At 48.1% G+C, this 18,259-nt stretch overlaps 1 protein-coding gene across 1 annotated transcript in view; it reads right to left on the bottom strand.

The window, feature by feature from the left end:
• Nucleotides 1-18,259, bottom strand: part of grk3 (G protein-coupled receptor kinase 3) — a 416,009-nt gene that overhangs the window by 95,972 nt on the left and 301,778 nt on the right. Inside the window, exons 12-13 of the mRNA XM_072488700.1 lie at nt 8,170-8,264; nt 191-298 (exon numbers count right to left, since the gene is read on the bottom strand). Of these exons, the coding sequence (XP_072344801.1) occupies nt 191-298; nt 8,170-8,264 (203 nt within the window). The remainder of the gene's footprint in view (nt 1-190; nt 299-8,169; nt 8,265-18,259) is intronic.

Raw genomic sequence — 18,259 nt, 5'->3', positions numbered from 1 at the left:
CAGATGATGATTATCCTCTCTCTCTTTCAGATCAAACCAAGGTTCAAACGAAAAGTATAGCTCCCAAAGTGTACACGAGTTCCATTGGTGACAGTCTGCAAAGCTGTTTCAAGGCAAAATAGATCTGGCACCAATGAGACAGACAGAATTATCTTTATTATCATATAGTTTTTGCTGTTTGGTGACTTACCCCCGAAGAAGTTTGAAGAGCATGCACCCCAGAGAGAACCAATCTGCACTGCTGTCATATGCTGTTCCTTTCTGTAACACCTCTGGAGCCATGTATCCGTGGGTACCACTACATCAATAGAAATAAAATAAACTTGAGCATAAAAAGCCCTTCTGGTTACATGTCACAATCTATCACATTTTGGTAGCAACAACAAAAAAACAGTAGGGGGAAAAAACAATTTTTTGTATTCATTCACGGGACGTGGGCATCACTGCTAATTCTTTTTGAAAATCTTTTCATTGACTTTACTCATATTTATAAACAGTTGTTACTTATATACATTACATTTTTCTTGCCCGCGCTAATTTGCTTTATTTTACAGAGATGTTTGTTTTGACCTTCATTTGACTAACTGTATGTACCTTTTACTGCCCTCTGGATCGGTCTATGATATCACACCCATCCTCCTCCCCCCCCCCCCCCCCCCCCCCAACATTGGTTTCTGCACCCTTCCTCTTCTTGTGGTTTCCCCCCCCCCCCCCTCCCCCAGATTGTGCAGTCCTTTGGTTCTTCATCTTTTTTCCCCCCCTGGCTTACTCCTCGTTGCTGGACTCGAACAGGTTTTGGAACAGGCCGACGAACTGCCCCCAAGTATCCAGGAAGCCTTCCTCTGATCCTCGGATGGCGTACATAACCTTCTCCAGGTGGAGAAATTCTGAGAGGTCAGCGAGCCAGTTTGCAGCTTTGGACGGTGCTGCCGATCGCCAGCCGAGCAGGATTCTCTGGCGTGCGATTAGGGAAGCGAAAGCAAGGACATTGGCCCCCTTCCCCATGTGTAGCTCTGGCTGCTCCAATACCCCGACGATTGCCACTATTGGGCATGACTTCACCCTCACCCCCACAGACTTGGACATTGCCTTGGAGAAGGCTGTCCAGAACCCAGCAAGCTTGGGGCAAGCCCAAAACATGTGGGTGTGGTTGGCCAGACCTGTCTGGCACCGTTCACATTTGTCCTCCACCTCCGGGAAGAACCTGCTCATTCGGGTTCTGGTCAGGTGCGCTCTGTGCACCACTTTGAGCTGCATTAGGCTTAGCCTTGCGCAGGAGGTGGAGTTCGTCCTGCTCAGTGGTTCGCTCCAGAGTCCCCATCCCACCTCTGTCCCCAGTTCGTCCTCACATTTTTGTCTGGTCCCGTCCAATGGTGTTCGGGCTCTGTCCAGTAGCTGTCCGTATATTTTCCCACATAGCCCCCCTTCTCGCTGCTTGTGCCTATCAGGTCCTCTAGTAGTGTGCTTTCTGGGGCCCCAGGGTACCCTACTGTCTCTTTGCGAAGGAAGTACTTTACTTGGAGGTGTCTCAATTCCTGTCCTCTTGATAGTTTCCACTTTGTCAGTTTGTCCAGTGTCGCCAGTCTGCGCCCTACGTAGAAGTCCCCGACAGTCAGTGTGCCCCCGTCCCGCCTCCATCTTTTGAAGGTGGTATCCAGCATGGTTGGGGGGAATCTGTGATTGCCGCAGATGGGGGCCATAAGGAACATTTTGGTTATTGTGCTGTCTCAACTGGGTCCACGTTCTCAGCGTGGCCGCTACCACTGGGCTCGTTGTGTACCTTGTTGAGGAGGATTGGAGTGCTTCTGTGGCCAGAGCCCGGAGGGTTGTTGCTTTACAGGATGCCTCCTCCATTTGTACCCAATCTGTGTCGGGTTCTTGTACCCATCCCCTCACTTTTTCTGCCATTGCTGCCCAGTGGTAGTATTGTAGGTTCGGTAGAGCCAGGCCCCGTCTGACTTTCCCTCTTTACAGTGTCGGTTTGGGAATTCTCGGGTTCTTGCCCCCCACACAAACGGCATGATTAGACTGTCTATGTTTTGGAAAAAGGCCTTGGGGATGAAGATCGGGATGGATCTAAACAGGAAGAGGAACCTTGGCAGTACGTTCACCTTGGTCGTCTGCACTCTTCCCGCAAGGGAGAGTGGGAGTGAGCCCCGCCGTTGAAGGTCTTTTCTTACTTCCTCCACCAGGCTGGTCAGGTTCCACTTGTGGATCTGTGTCCAGTCTCTGGCTATTTGGATCCCCAGGTAATAGAATCTGTTCTGGGCCGTTTTGAAGAGGAGCCCCTTCAGCTCTGACTCTCCCTATTTTGGGTTCACTGCGAATGTCTCGCTTTTGCCCAGGTTAAGTTTGTAGCCCGAGAAGGTTCCAAACTCTTTCTGTATTTGCAGTATTGCCTTCAGTCCCTCCTGTGGCTTCGAGACATAGAGGAGAAGGTCATCTGCATAGAGTGAGACTCTATGCTCTCTGTCTCCTCTCCGGATTCCCTTCCAGCTTTTTACGTCCCGCAGGGCTATCGCCAGGGGTTCGCTCGCAAGCATGAACAAGAGTGGGGACAGGGGGCAGCCCTGTCTTGTTGTCTCTGTAGCTGGAAGCATTCAGAGCTGGTGGTGTTAGTTTGGACGCTCGCTTTGGGAGCGTTGTACAGGAGCCTCACGCAGGCGATGAATCCCGCTCCTAGCCCAAACCGTTCCAGTACCTCGAGGAGGTAGCTCCATTCGACTCTGTCTTTTTGGGTATTAGTGAGATTGTGGCCTGCGCTAGCGTTGGGGGTAGGGTGCCCCCTGCCAGTGAGTCCGTGGACATGTCCCTTAGGTGTGGGGCCAGGACTGGTGCAAATATTTTGTAGAAGTCTGCTGGGAAACCATCAAGTCCTGTTGCCTTCCCCGTCTGCATGGAGCTGATGCTCTCCATGATTTCTCCCACGTCTATTGGTGCTTCCAGCTCCCCCCGTCTGTCTTCCCCCACCACTGGCAGTTCAAGTCTGTCTAGGAACTGTTTCATTCCCGCATCCCCGTTGGTGGGCACAGAGGTGTACAGTCTCCGGTAGGTCTCGAATGCCCGATTGACCTCCTTTGGCTCTGTTACCAGTCTGCCTTTGCTATCCTTAACCTGCGCAATTTCCCTCGTGGCTGCCTGCTTTCTGAGCTGGTGAGCCAATTGGCGGCCAGCCTTGTCTCCGTGTTCGTAGAAGGTCCCCCGTTTCTGGCGGAGTTGGTACACTGCTTTCCGAGTGGATAGCAGGTTAAAGTCCATTTGCAGCTTTTTCCTCTCCGCCAGCAGCTCTACGGTCGGGGCCTCGGAGTATTTTCTATCGACTTCCAGAATGGAGTCCACTAGCTGTTGCCTGGCCACCCTCTCTTCCCTATCTCTACTTGCCTTGTAGGCTATGATCTCTCCTCTGATCACGGCCTTCAGTGCCTCCCAGAATGTGGAGGGTGAGATCTCCCCGTTTTGGTTGTTACTAATGTAATCGCCTACGGCCTGCGATATTTTTTGGCAGAAAGCCTTGTCGGCCAGGAGGTCCTTGTCCAGCCTCCATGTGGGGCGCTGGGCCCGGCCTGTCTCGTACCTCACATCCATATAATGTGGAGTGTAGTCGGAGATAACGATCACGGAGTAGTCCGTTCCCATGATCCCTGGAAGCACCGATTTCCCCACTGCAAAGTCGTTGATACGGGTGTATACCTTGTGCACCTGCGAAAGAACGAGAACTCCTTTTCTCCCAGGTGCAGGAACCTCCATGGGTCCACCACCCCCATCTGTTGCATGAAGGCCCCTAGCTCCCTAGCCATGCCAGATGTTTTCACCCTTTTGGGGTTTGATCGGTCTGTCAGTGGGTCCAGCACGCAGTTAAAGTCGCCCCCCATAATCAGTCGGCGTGTGTCAAGGTCAGGGATTTCCTCCATGGTCTTCTTTATGAATTCTGAGTCGTCCCAGTTGGGAGCGTACACATTTATCAGTACGACAGGTGCCCCTTTTAGGACACCGCTGACCATGACGTACTTTCCCGCTGGGTCCGTAACTGTCTTAGTTCCTGTAAACCTCGTCCTTTTGCAAATAAATATTGCTACCCCCCTAGCCCTCGTCCCGTAGCACGAGTGGTACATCTGTCCCACCCAGCCCTTCCTTACCAGCAGTCGGTCCTTCTCCCTCAGGTGCGTCTCTTGTAGGTAGATTATGTCTGCTTTTAAGCTTCTTAGGTGGGTGAAGACTCTGGATCTTTTGACCAGGCCGTTGAGTCCCCTTACGTTCCAGGTAACAATCCTGGTGGGGGGTTTTTGATCCCCCCGGTCCTGCAGGGTCACCCATACTTACCTAGTGGATGCGCCCCTGCCCTCCGGGGTTTCCCTTCGTTAGGGGGCCGTACAAAATGGCCGCGGTCACCGCTCTCACCATGAGGTCGGGCCCCAGGGCTCTGGGGTTTCCTTTTGTCCAGGGGGCACCCACCATGGCTGCCAGCTGTGTGTACGCCACGTGGCTGCGCCCCTGCACTCCAGGGTCTCCCTTCGTCCTGAAGCCCTCCCGAGTGGCTGTTTGTGGCACCATCTTGGTTCCTCGCCCTGCTCCATGCCTGCCGACGCCTGTGTTCATGCTGCTTATCTACCTCACCCTTCTCTTTGCTTCTCTTTTATTCTGCGTTCTCCCCCAGCCCATCCCTTTGTCCCCTCCCTGCGTTCTCCCCCCCTTCTGCCCCCCCTACCCTCCTTGTGCCAGATGCTCCCCCTCCCCTGAGAGGGGCGCCGCGGCCCTCCTTCCTTCCTGCCCTCCAGTGCTGGCCCTCCTCGCTAGTACGGTGGCCTCCTCCCAGTATTTGCCCAGTTCTGGCCCTGTTCAACCTTTCTCCTACTGGTCTTTGTAGCGCCCTCCTGTTTGCTTTGCTCACCCTCATCTCGCTCCACTCCCCCACATTGCATTGAGGGAGGAGACAAGCTCTGAGTCAAGACAGCACAGTCCCGCGCAAGGTATAACACACATGTGCACAGTTCATGAGTCCATTGTCCTTGTTTGTGGTCTGTCCTCCGCTCTTTGTTCTGGTTTTCCCTTCCTTTTCCGTCCCCATGTCTTTCATTGCGGTTGTGTGTGCTCCTTCCCCAGCTTGTTCGCTCTAACGAACTCATCAGCTGCCGCTGGGGTGTTAAAATACAGCTGTTGTCAAACGTTATCCAGAGTTTGGCCGGGAATAACATCCCAAATTTTACTTCCTTTTGTGCAGTGCTGATTTTGCCTTGTTGAATTCAGCCCTTTTTTTGGCCAGGTCCGCCCCAATGTCCTGATTTACCCTTATGGTCTTCCTTTCCCACGTGCTCTGTTTCCTTTGCCGGGCCCACTTTAGGATTCTCTCCCGGTTTTGGAACTGGTGCAGCTTCGCAATAATTGCTCTGGGCTGGTCCCCGGCTTTGGGCTTGGGTCCGAGCGACCTGTGCGCCCTGTCTATTTCCGGTGGGTTTGGGAATATCTCCTTTCCCACTAACTTGCCCATCATTTAGGTGATGTAGCATGTTGGGTCTCTACCCTCTATCCCCTCTGGCAGACCCACTATTTTAATGTTCTGCCGTCTGGACCTATTTTCCTGGTCCTCCACTTTCCGTCTTAGGCTCCCCTGGGTCGTTACTAACGTTTTGACCTCGGCTTCTCGGGTTACCACCCTGTCGCTCTGGTCTGAGGCGGCCCTCTCCAACTCCAGAATCATTTTTTTTTCTCCACCTTCACTTCCCTTTCCAGGCCTTCGATGGTCTGCTGCATTTTGTGCGTCGTCTCCTTCATCATTGCTTGGAGCTCCGACCAGAGCGCCTCCTTTATGCTGGTCGCTGCGTCCTGCTCACGCTCCGCTGCTTGGTCCGCCATCGTTTTCCCTTTCAGGCTCGCCTGTACCTCTGTCTCATCTTGTGGGGCCGCCTGTCTGTGCACCCGCCGCTCATGCGCCTTTCCCTCGCTGCTGCTTGCGTCTCGCTGTCCCTTCACTTGGTGTTTTCTTTTCCTCCAGCCATCTGTCTATCTCTTTTTCTTTCCCTGGTTCTGTTCCTTCCCCGGGGTTGCTCTCACTTCCCCCGCTCCTCTGCTCTCGCTGGGTCTGCCTCGGGCTTCCCTTTTTTTTTGTTGGGGGTGGGGGGGGGGGGGGGGTTGGTTACCTTCCTCCCTTCCTTCCTTTCTCTCTTTCCTCTCTTTCCTTGTCTGTTTATTTATTTACTTTTATTTTTCCCCCTTCTCTTTTTTTCCCCCTTCCTTCTCACTGGGTCAGGAGGGATTGGGAGAGATGTTTCCTGGTGCGGACCGTAGTCCCTCTTTGTCTCGCTGCTCACCACGTGGTCGCTGCCGGTCAGTTGCCCGGGGGGGTCCTCTCTCCCTCTCTCTTCTGCTCGTTGGCCCCGCTGGCTCTGCTCCCGAGCGCTTGAGTCTCTGGCTTCACGGTCCGGGCGGCCGCTTCCTTTCTGCCACCCACGTTCTGCTGTGCAGGGGGTGCGGAGGGTGGCTAGGTCGGGCAGGCTCGCGCTCTTAGGCGCTAGTTCTGTTCGGGGACACGACTCTCCTCGGCCGCTTCTGAGCCTCTGGCTCCGGTTCCTCACGCACTTTTTCTTTATATTCTCCAGCTCCTCTCCCACGAGCCGCAGCTCAACGTCGGTCCAGTCCCTTGCGGCTTTTTTTTCCTTCCTGTTCGTACCTTTGGGGGAGCGCTGCGAGGGTTCTTACAAGAATAAAAATACCACCGGGACTAAACAAACAAAAGAAAACAAAAAAACCCCATAAAGTTTAGTCCTTTAGCGGGAGCTGCCCCGTGCACATTTTCCCCCTACAGAGCTCTACTGGAAGTCCCTTCACTGTTAATTCTTAATGGCCCTCAAGAAGTGGTGGTGAGTCATCCTCTTAGCAACGGAGTGCTTTGCTAGGCAATTTCATAGGGCAATTAAGAACCAATCGTAATGCTCTGGGTCTGGAGTTGCATTTGGCCAGAACAGGTAAGGAAGGCAGATTTCCATTCTTCAAGGACATCAGTGAACCAGATGTGTTTTTACAATAATCCAATAGTTATATGGTTAGCATTATGTATACAAACATATTGGAGGCGATTCTCCCCTGCATTGCACCTGGCACACCTGCCACTATTCCTGGAGAATAGCTAGAGAGCCCGTAAATGGGGTTTTCAGTGGGCACCAAATGGCGCCAGGTTGCTAAAGGGTGCTGCCATGGCACCAGATTCAGGATGCGCTGCCAAGGGGCAGGGTCTGAGAGGGGCATGGTCATGGAGGGGGAGATTGAGGGCGGGAGGGGCATGGAGTAGTGGCTGAAAAGCTTGGGGAGCCTTGGGGGCAGAGGGGACCTTTAGCAATTCTATAGTGGGGTGTCAGTTATCTTAACTGAAATTTCCTAGATGCTCCGGTTGAACTCATTAATCTGGATCATTAGTTAAGGTCTCTTGATTACTAGTCGAGGCCTCTGCGTTACTGGTCGAGGCCTCTGGATTACTAGTCCAGGACTCTTGGTTACTAGTCCAGTAATGTAACAATTGTAGGACCACTCCCAGGGATCATCCCTTCTGACAACTAAAAGAGGAAAAGTACCACACAGTCATGTAGAGCAAGTAGGCTCCAAATTACATCCCTCATCAAGGATGAGTTAGCTGATCTCAGACTGGTTGATGGTGATGCTCCTGCTATTGGCTTTGACACCTTTGGTGTAGAGGGAAAAAAATGTAAATGATTTTGTTCTTGATTGTTATCTAGGAAGTGCATGAGGGATTATTTGGCTGTATAGCTTGCCTGGAAAGACACTATGGAGTTGTTGGAGCCTGTAGAACTCTATGTCAGCAAGAAACAGCATATTCGGGGGGGGGGGGGGCCTAAAACAGAAAAAAACTGAAGGTAAAATAAAAACGTGCGGAAATGTTAGGTCTGTCTTACAATGATCATATAAATTCAAATATCCAATCAGAAATGCTGCTGCAATCCTCAATACTTCACAGGAAGGCACGTGAAGTGCCTTTATTGCCCCCTTTATTCTGTCCTGAAGCTCTTTCCAGCAGTTGTGAGGGGGAAGTGGTGAACTTTAAAAGAGAAACAGCATATGCGGGAACAGAGGGAGAAATGGAAAGGATGTACTTGTCAGCTAGCACAAGACTGAGCTTGCTCATGGAAAGATGGCCACAATAACAGGTTAACAAGTACGTACACGCTGGCATGGGGCTTCTTTTTTGAGAAATCACAGGCAAGGCCAAGGTCTGATATCCTCACATGACCATGTTCATCAAGGAGAATATTTGCTGGCTGCAAAACACAAAGCAACAGAGTGCACTGGTCTGAATCTTAATTTTACAGCAGAGCTACACATTATGGTTCATAAACGATAGGAAAACTTAGATTAAGCGGGTTTATCCTTTCTTCCTCATTACATGCATTTTTTTTTGTCATTGATCTTCACACTGTAGTAATCAGCTAAGAGACTGTCTAGTGAATGCAGTCACCAGTATGCACACAACAGCAATGAGGCACGACTGGTATTTTCATTCCTCAACTTCATCCTCCCTTACTGCCAATGTTTCCTCTAAGCTGCATGGTTGCAAAGTTGCACTGGGATCTGGAATGTGCTGTGCAGTGCAATAAACAGGCTATGCACCACAAATGTTGCCTCTAAGTTGCATGCATGCTATACTGTGCAACAGTCTTGAAAGTAAAATGCAGTGCAATAAGACTATACACAACAATGAAAAAATATAGGAAACATTGCTTTGTCTGTCCTGACAGCAATTTACCAAGTGAGGAACTATGGGGAGTGAAGTAATGCTCCAAAGAGCCACACCTTGGGAGTTGCATTTGTCTGGCATGTCTTAACAGATCTGTTTTATAACCACAGCTTCAGGTGTGATGGATCACAACATATTTGTCTCTCTGATGATAGAGAATCAATGTAGACTACGGCATGGATTTTCCACAAAAAAAATTGTTTGGCAAGTTTTTCATTATTCAAATCATGGGGCGTGGGCATCGCAGGCTGTGCCAGCATTTATTGCCCCTACCTAATTGCCCTTGAGGAGGTAGTTAAGAGTCAACCACATTTCTATGGATTTGAAGGATGACAGATTTCCTTCCTTCAGAAGCTTGAGGAAGCAAGCTGAGAGTGAACATTAATATATTTTTAACTACATACAAAGGTCTGTGTGAAGCAGCATCTCGGTCCCAGTACAATCCTTGCTGGAAGGACTAAATCTGTCAAGGCCCTGCTTTGGGTCAGCTTTTATCTCAATACATAACGAGCCATAGGCGGGTGGCCACTGCCCCCTACCTGGAGAGCTCGTACCTCACAGGTCCCACAGGGAGATGATAATGGTTTCCCCGTGGTTCTCATGCGGGTTATGAAACCCTTCCCCCTCCAAAGTCCGAAAATCCCCTATTCACCGCCAATAGCAGGGACCTTCTGCAGTGCTTTACCCGCTGCCGCGTCTCTGTCTGGGGTGGGCTCAGGGTCGAGTGGAATTTAGCGGTTCACTGATCGCTGTTTCCTGGCCGACCGCCGAAGAGGATTGTTGGGGCCTCAGTCCATGACAAAGCTGTAGTCCACTGGAACGGATTCTTCTGTGTCCATGTCAGATTCAGAGTCATCCTCCACTTGCTGAATTAGGTGATGCGGCAATGATGGCTGGGGCCCCGGGCTGAGGGGTGGTTCCTGAGGCAGTGGAGACACCAATGCTGCCAGTCGGTTATCGAGACGTACGGGTTTCCGCTACATCAGGTGGCCCAAATGCTTGCGATGGATCTTTCCCTGAACATGGATCTTAGTGACACCGGACCCATTTGTTCTAGTATGAAACCAGGGCAACCAGCTAATCAAAAGATGAAATGAAATGAATGAAATTAAAATCACTTATTGTCACAAGTAGGCTTCAAATGAAGTTACTGTGAAAAGCCCCTAGTCGCCAAATTCCAGCACCTGTTCGGGGAGGCTGGTATGGGAATTGAACCGTGCTGCTGGCCTGCCTTGGTCTGCTTTCAAAGCCAGCAATTTTGCCCTGTGCTAAACCAGCCCAAGATTTGAAGTCCGGTGCAGCCGGATAAGTCAGACACGTTATGATCCCAAACGTCTGGGCCCCGCAGGCGCTCAGAGGAGGACCTTCTGATGGTCTTCTGACAAAATCCCATTTGCCGGGAAAAAATACCCCATGCGCTCCACATACCGGTTCCAATATTAAAGCCTGCGTCGAAGGCTTCCAATTTCCCGAATAACGGCATCTTAAATCTTTACATTACGTTCAAACAGCAACTTCCAACAGTCAGGCGGTTCTGCTAGCAAGTCTGGAGTATCTTTTAATCCTCTTTGCCAGTTTAATAACTTGAGGAAGCAGATGAAGATTGAACATTAATTTATTTTGAACTATATACAAATGTGTGCGTGAAGCAGCATATTGCTCCCAGTACAATACTTGCTGGGAGGACTAAATCTGTCTAATTCCTGCTTTGGCCTAACTTTTATCTCAATACATAATGAGCCCTTGATCAATAATGGCTTTCCCGTGGGGGTTATGACACTTCCCCAAAGAACATGAATGAATCAGATGGGATTTTACAATAATCGCCAATGGTTTCATGGTCATCACTAGACTTTTAATGTTAAAATTCAAATTTCATCATCTGTAGTGGTGGGATTTGAACCTGGGTCCCCCAGAACATTGCCCTGGGTCTCGGGATTTCTAATCCAGTGATAATAACACTATGCCACTGCAGATAGGTTTTCTGTCAAAACTAGGCCCAAAAATAGTAATTGGAAAATTTCACAGATCGGTTCAACATGCTTCCAGTTGTCTGCTGGAAGCCGATGCAGCTGCATGCAGATAAAAGTGGGAGTGGCATGATTCAGTGCTTCCTGAGATTTCTTTACATTTCTGCCTACTTATTCCCCAGCAAATCACTGCCACTATAAAGTTGACAGTACTGATCCTCTATGGTGCCCAACAGGTGGAGAGAGATTGGGAAGCTAAAAGATAACATGAAATGCAATTTTGAAATACCACCTTGGCTAGGAGCCATTTCTAATACTTAGAAATTACAGGATATGGAAATTTCACTTTGTGAAAACTACTACGAATTTAAAGGGAATTGTGTAGAATGAAATGGTGAATTTTCCTGTATTATTCATTATTCCTGTCCTTTGATGAAGAGGATGATGGTGACATGGAGGAGGAAAGGATGATCCTCACTTCATGCCGAAAGAGAAAATGCTGGAAAATCTCAGCAAGTCTGGCAGCATCTGGAGGGAGAGAAAAGAGCTAATGTTTTGATCCAAATGACCCTTTGTCAAAGTTCAAAGGATGATCCTCACTTCATGCCGTACCTCCTTCGTGGTGTGTGGTTTGTAGTGTTCCAACACCAGAGCTTGTATGTAAAGATGCAAAGAATTTGCATTTACTTAGCACCTTTCAAGTTTCAGGAAGTCCCAAACGTGCTTAATTCACACACTGCAGTGTCCCAGAAACAGCAATGTGATAATGACCAGATACTCTGCATTTTTTAAAATAAATTTAAAGTACCCAATTCATTTTTTCCAATTAAGGGGCAATTTAGCATGGCCAATCCACCTACCCTGCACATCTTTGGGTTGTGGGGGCGAAACCCACGCAAACACGGGGAGAATGTGCAAACTCCACACGGAGCCAGGATCGAACCTGGGACCTCGGCGTCATGAGGCAGCAATACTAACCACTGTGCCATTATGCTCTCTTAAACACCAGCATGTATAAACCCAAACTGTTAATCTCTCCTCGTACGTCAACCCTATCATCCCCGGAATCAATCTGGCGAACCTCCTCTGAACTGCCTCCAATGCCACCACTTCCTTCCTCAAATAAGGTGACCAAAGCTGGACACAATACTCCAGATGTGGTCTCACCAACACCCTATACAATTGTAAAAACACTTCTCTACTGGAATACTCCAGTCCTTTTGCAATAAACACTAAAATTCCATTTGCCTCTTTTATTACATGCTGTACCTGCATACTGACTTTATACAATCCATGAACAAATACACCCAGATCCCTCTGCCAGATGAATTTTGAATCTGCTTTTGAATTTAACTGCCCCGCCAGAAACTTAGGATCGGGGATCGGGGCACCATCTTCAAAGGCCACCCCAGCTCAGTGTGAGCAAACCAGTTCATCCTGAAACACTGCCAACACTGCTTGGACTGTGCTGGGGGATGGCTTGGCAGTGCCCTCTCCACCCTGAATGCTGCACTCACCAGGTGCACACCTTCGGAGACCAGTCATGATGTACGCCGTTCCGTGGATGGATTTTCTGACAGGGCTGCGGGGGCATGATTTTGGCATTGGGGTCTGGTAATGTTATGTTAATTTATAAAACAGAACTTTGCAGTTCTCATGATACTTTCCGCTCCCGTTGCCAAACCCGCCCAATGTAAATGGGGGTGGAAAATCCCGGCCTCCTGAGAGATCCTGGACCTTGTGATCCTCAGTCAACAGCCATCATTTTAGCTTCGTTGGTGAGAAATGTCTACTTCTGCATCAAAGTCTGTATAATCACTGGTATTCTATGAATCATTTTGTTAGGGCCCTTCTCCCAGGTGGGTGTAACCGTGCGAGTGCATGAATATGTAGGGTACAATGTTGGAGTGAAAGAATCAGATGGAGAAATGGAGGTGCCTGATGTTGCTTTCTGTTAAATGTGAGTGACAGATATGAAATTCATTTCAGGAAGGTGCATTCTTAAGTAGTGAATCAGAAAATGTGACTAATCAGTAATAGGAAGCTTTTAAAGTAATCAGAATGTGTGAAGATAGAAAAGGCTCACAATCCTTAAGTGTTCCATCCCATTATCAACCTGAACTTGACAGCTTTTCTCTAATTTTTCCATCGCCCATAAGCTTCCTGATGTGTCTGCTCAGAAGTTACAGCCTTTCCTCCACTGCCAAGTCACGGGCTTGATCCTTGCCATTCCTCTGCCTGTGGTAGTCTTTTGCCTCTGGCTGTGTGCAAGTTTCTCCTTTGCAGTACACAAATATTTCAACTGATGGACAAATTAAAATTGCCCTTTCACCCTTTCTTCCTCACTCAGCCTGGGCACCATCTCACTTCAGACCCTCTTAAAGCAACATTCATACTTTTCACAGATAGAATTTACAGTGCAGAAGGAGGCCATTCAGCCCATCGAGTCTGCACCGACTCTTGGAAAGAGCACCCTACCCAAGGTACCTCCACCCTATCCCCATAACCCAGTAACCCCAAACACTAAGGGCAATTTTGGACACTAAGGGCAATTTATCATGGCCAATCCACCTAACCTGCACATCTTTGGACTGTGGGAGGAAACCGGAGCACCCGGAGGAAACCCACGCACACACGGGGAGGATGTGCAGACTCCGCACAGACGGTGACACAAGCCGGAATCGAACCTGGGACCCTGGAGTTGTGAAGCAATTGTGCTATCCACAATGCTACCGTACTTACTGGCCCTTCACCTCCAGTCTGCTTAGCACCAACTGCTCCTTATCCCACAGTATGGCCATACCCTTTGCACAAACACTAGATACCTTCCACCAAACAGATTCGAAACCCACTTCTCTCTCATCTCCCTTCATTGTGAATCTTGCCACATATTCCTTGGCATTTAATTTAATCAGAAAATATGTATGCTCAAGAGGTTGACCACAAACAGGGGAATCAAACTCTTGACACACAAAAATGCTGGACATCCTCATAGCTGCAGCTGGTGTCAATGTTGGTAAAATTTGCCATTGCATAGTGGTCACCCTACCACTCCACTTTAGCCCAAAGGAGTCTTGTTCATTCATTCTCCCGTACTGTAATCCTTTCCTGCAGATGCATCACAATCTTCAAATTGGACTCTCGGAAGAGGAGAATGTGAACCATAGTTAAGAATTGAAGTAGATGCCCAGAAAAGAACAGGCCAAGCTAAAAAGCCAGTGTAGTGATTCTATCTTTTTTAAGCTCATTCCCAAAACTCCAGTTTGTTACCCATGGAAGTTGATTCCTCTGAGGGAATGTAGTTAGCGAGGTTGACAAAATGTCATGAGCAGAAACACATGAAAGGAAGTGGAGATCTGAGGAGGAGTACAGGCTTTGTTCCCTTCCCACTGGAGGCTGAGAACGCTTCAGAGCCATGGAACGCAGAACTCAAGAGCATTAATTTCTAAAAGAATGTTTGAAGGACATCGCAGAATATTTCATCACCATTATATGTGTTTACAGCTGAGGACAATTTCAGGATATGCAGCAATTGGCAGATGCGACTGTCCACATAACAATTCTCATCTGCTCTGATATCTGGGAAGTATTGCCTTGCTTGCAGGTGCCAATGCAAGTGGTAAATGCACTGACATGAGCATATTCCAGATAAGGGCTAGCTGCAAAGCAGTTGGAACCACCACCTCCATGGAAACATAAACTGCATTTTTGCAAGGAAAAAGAACTGTGACATAGCATAGATCTTGGCTGCCATAGCAAAGCAAATGGTACGTCACAGGCCTTCAAAGATTTCATTGCCACGAAACGAGTCATTGCACTGGTCGTTGAGGCTGAAATTCCACAGTCCAGTGGAATGGCTGTGGCCAAATCCCTATGTGTCTAACATTGCTCTCTTTCTGCACATACCATGACAACAACATTTTCCCTCAGAAAAATGGCTGCAGATGGGAGCAGGTGAGACCAGAAACTTGCTTCAGAGCTGCAGCCAGCAGTTGCTCCCTGTCAGAGGCTAGCTGCCATGAGTGCAGGGTCACATCAGCCCATAATCCATGTGTGCCCATTCGAGTGCTACCCATTTCCTGCAAGTCTCGCCCAGAGGATTAGAGATAGAAACAAATGAGGGGATAGTATATGGAGTCAGTCACCAAGAGAAATCAGAAAAAGCAGTATGCCGTTTGTTTGTTGCAGCAAGATAATTAAGTTTTTATTGTAGTAACATTTGCACTGATCTCCTGTTTCGTCAGATATATTAAAAATAGTAAAGGAAACATTCAACATTGAGACATTGAAGACTCACTCCTCAAAAGTCATGTTCTATGGTTGGCAGTGGTAAAACTTTTGTTGGGCAATTGGCAAGGAAAAAAGTACAGGTGTGGTATGCCATCAGTGGTTACGCACCTCCTGCACAATCACATTTTAGGTGCTCCTTGCAGCAACCAACGATAAACTTTGCAACTGTTCATGCTCCCAAATGTCAGGACCTAGGCTCCCTTTCCTTGGACAGCAGTTGCTCCTTAACACCAAAACAGATTGGATAGCTTTCGTGCAGAATGCTATAATCATCCTTAAGACCCAGAAGAGACCATAAGACATAGAAGAAGAATTAGGCCACTCGGCCCATCGAGTTTGCTCCGCCATTCAATTATGGCTGATATTTTTCTCATCCCCATTCCCCTGACTTCTCCCCATAACTCCTGATCCCCTTATTAATCAAGAACCTATCTATCTCGGTCTTAAAGACAGTCAGTGATTTGGCCTCCACAGCCTTCAGCAGTAAAGAGTTCCACAGATTCACCACCCTCTGGCTGTAGAAATTCCTCCTCATCTCAGTTTTAAAGGATCGTCCCTTTAGTCTGAGATGGTGTCCTCTGGTTCTAGTTTTTCCTACAAGTGGACACATCCTCTCCACATCTACTCTATCCAGGCCTCGCAGTATCCTGTAAGTTACAATAAGATCCCCCCTCATCCTTCTAAACTCCAACGAGTACAGATCCAGAGTCCTCAACCGTTCCTCATAAGACAAGCTCTTCATTCCAGGGATCATTCTTGTGAACCTCCTCTGGATCCTTTCCAAGGCCAGCACTTCCTTCCTTAGATACCAGGCCCAAAACTTCTCTCAATTCTCCAAATGGGGTTTGACCAGAGCCTTATACAGCCTCAGAAGTACATCCCTGGTCTTGTATTCTAGCCCTCTTGACATGAATGCTAACATTGCATTTGCCTTCTTAACTGCTGACTGAACCTGTACATTAACCTTAAGAGAATCGTGAACAAGGACTCCCAAGTCCCTTTGTGCTTCTGATTTCCTAAGCATTTCCCCATTGAGAAAATAGTCAATGCCTAAATTTCTCCTTCCAAAGTGCATAACCTCACACTTTTCCACATTGTATTTCATTTGCCACTTCATTGCCCACTCTCCTAGCTTGTCCAAATCCTTCTGCAGCCCTCTCGCTTCCTCAATACTACCTGTCCCTCTACAGGTCTTTGTATCATCTGCAAACTTAGCAACAGTGCCTTCAGTTCCTTCTTCCAGATCATTTATGTATATTGTGGTCCCAGCACAGGCCCCTGAGGCACACCACTAGTCACCGGCTGTCTTCCTGAAAAGGACCCCTTTATCCCCACTCTCTGCCTTCTGCCAGTCAGTCAATCCTCTATCCATGCCAGGGTCTTACCCTTTACACCATGGGCTTTTAACTTATTTAACAGTCTCCTATGCGGCACCTTGTCAAAAGCCTTCAGGAAATCTAAATAAATCATGTCCACTGGTTCTCCTTTGTCTAACTTCCCTGTTACCTCCTCAAAGAACTTAATAGATTTGTCAGACACAACCTCCCTTTGACAAAGCCGTGCTGACTCAGTCCTATTTTACCATGCATTTCCAAGTACTCCGCGATCTCATCTTTAATAACGGACTCTAAAATCTTACCAATGACCCAAGTCAGGCTAACTTGCCTATAATTTCCCGTCTTCTGCCTCACTCCCTTCTTAAACAGTGGTGTTACATTAGCCACTTTCCAGTCCTCTGGGACCATTCCTGCCTCCAGTGATTCCTGAAAGATCATAACTAATGCCTCCACAATTTCCTCAGCTATCTCTTTTGGACCCTGGGGTGTAGTCCATCCAGTCCAAGTGACTTATCCACCTTCAGACCTTTCAGTTTCCCCAGAACCTTCTCCTTAGTAATGATCACTGCACTCACCTCTGCCTCCTGGTTCTTCTGGAGTTTGGGCATCCCACTGATGTCTTCCACCGTGAAGACTGATGCAAAGTAACTATTCAGTTCATCTGCCATTTCTTTGTTTCCTATTATTACTTCTCCAGCCACATTTTCCAGTGGTTCAATGTCTATTTTTGCTTCTCTCTTACCTTTTATATATTAAAAAAAACTCTTCCTTATCTTCCTTTATATTACTAGCTAGCTTGCACTCATACTTCATCTTCTCCCCCCCTTATTGCTTTTTTAGTTGTCCTCTGCTCGCTTTTAAAGGCTTCCCAATCCTCTAGCTTCCCACTAATTCTCGCCAATTTATATGCCTTTTCTGCTGTCCTTCACATCCCTCGTCAGCCATGGATGCCTTGTGCTCCCCTTAGCATGTTTCCTCCTCCTTGGGATGAATTTCTGTTGTGCCTCCCTAATAACCCCCAAAAACGCCTGCCATTGCTGTTCCACACTGTCTTCCCTGCTAGGCTACTTTTCCAATGAACTTTGGCAGCTCCTCCCTCATGACTTTGTAGTTACCCTTATTTAATTGTATTACCGTTACATCTGATTGCAGCTTCTCCCTCTCAAACTGCAGGGTAAATTCTAAAATATTGTGGTCACTGCTCCCTAAGTGTTCCTTCACTTTAAGCTCCCTAATCTAGTCTGCCTCATTGCACATCACCAATTCCAGAATTGCCTGCTCCCTAGTGGGCTCTGTCACAAGCTGCTCGAAAAAAACATCTCTTAGACATTCCACAAATTCCTTTTCTTGGAATCCACTAGCAACCGGATTTTCCCAGTCCACGGGCATATTGAAGTGCCCCATGATTATTGTAATATTATCTTTTTTACATGCTTTCTCTATCTCCTGATTTATTTTCTGCCCACGTCCTGACTACTGCTACTGTGTGTAACTCCTATCAGGGTCTTTTTACCTTTGCGATTCCTCAACTATACCCACAGAGATTCTATGCCTTCTGATCCTACATCGCTCCTTGCTATCGATTTAACTTCATTCCTTACTAACAATGCAACCCCGTCCATTTGCCCATCTGCCTGGACTTTCGATAGGACACATATGCTTGTATATTCAATAATAATAATAGCTTATTGTCACAAGTAGGCTTCAGTGAAATTACCGTGAAAAGGCCCTAGTCACCACATTCCGGCACCTGTTCGGGGAGGCCGGTACTGGAATTGAACCCGCGCTGCTGGCATTGTTCTGCATTACAAGCCAGCTGTTTAGCCCACTGTGCTAAACCAGCCCCTATTTAGATCCCAGTCCTGATCCCCTTGCAGCCACGTCTCTGTGATGCCCACAACATCATACCGGCCAATTTCAAT

This window comes from Scyliorhinus torazame, chromosome 1, assembly GCF_047496885.1.
Source record: "Scyliorhinus torazame isolate Kashiwa2021f chromosome 1, sScyTor2.1, whole genome shotgun sequence".
Classification (NCBI taxonomy): Eukaryota; Metazoa; Chordata; class Chondrichthyes; order Carcharhiniformes; family Scyliorhinidae; genus Scyliorhinus; species Scyliorhinus torazame.
This window is presented reverse-complemented; position numbering and strand designations above follow the sequence as displayed.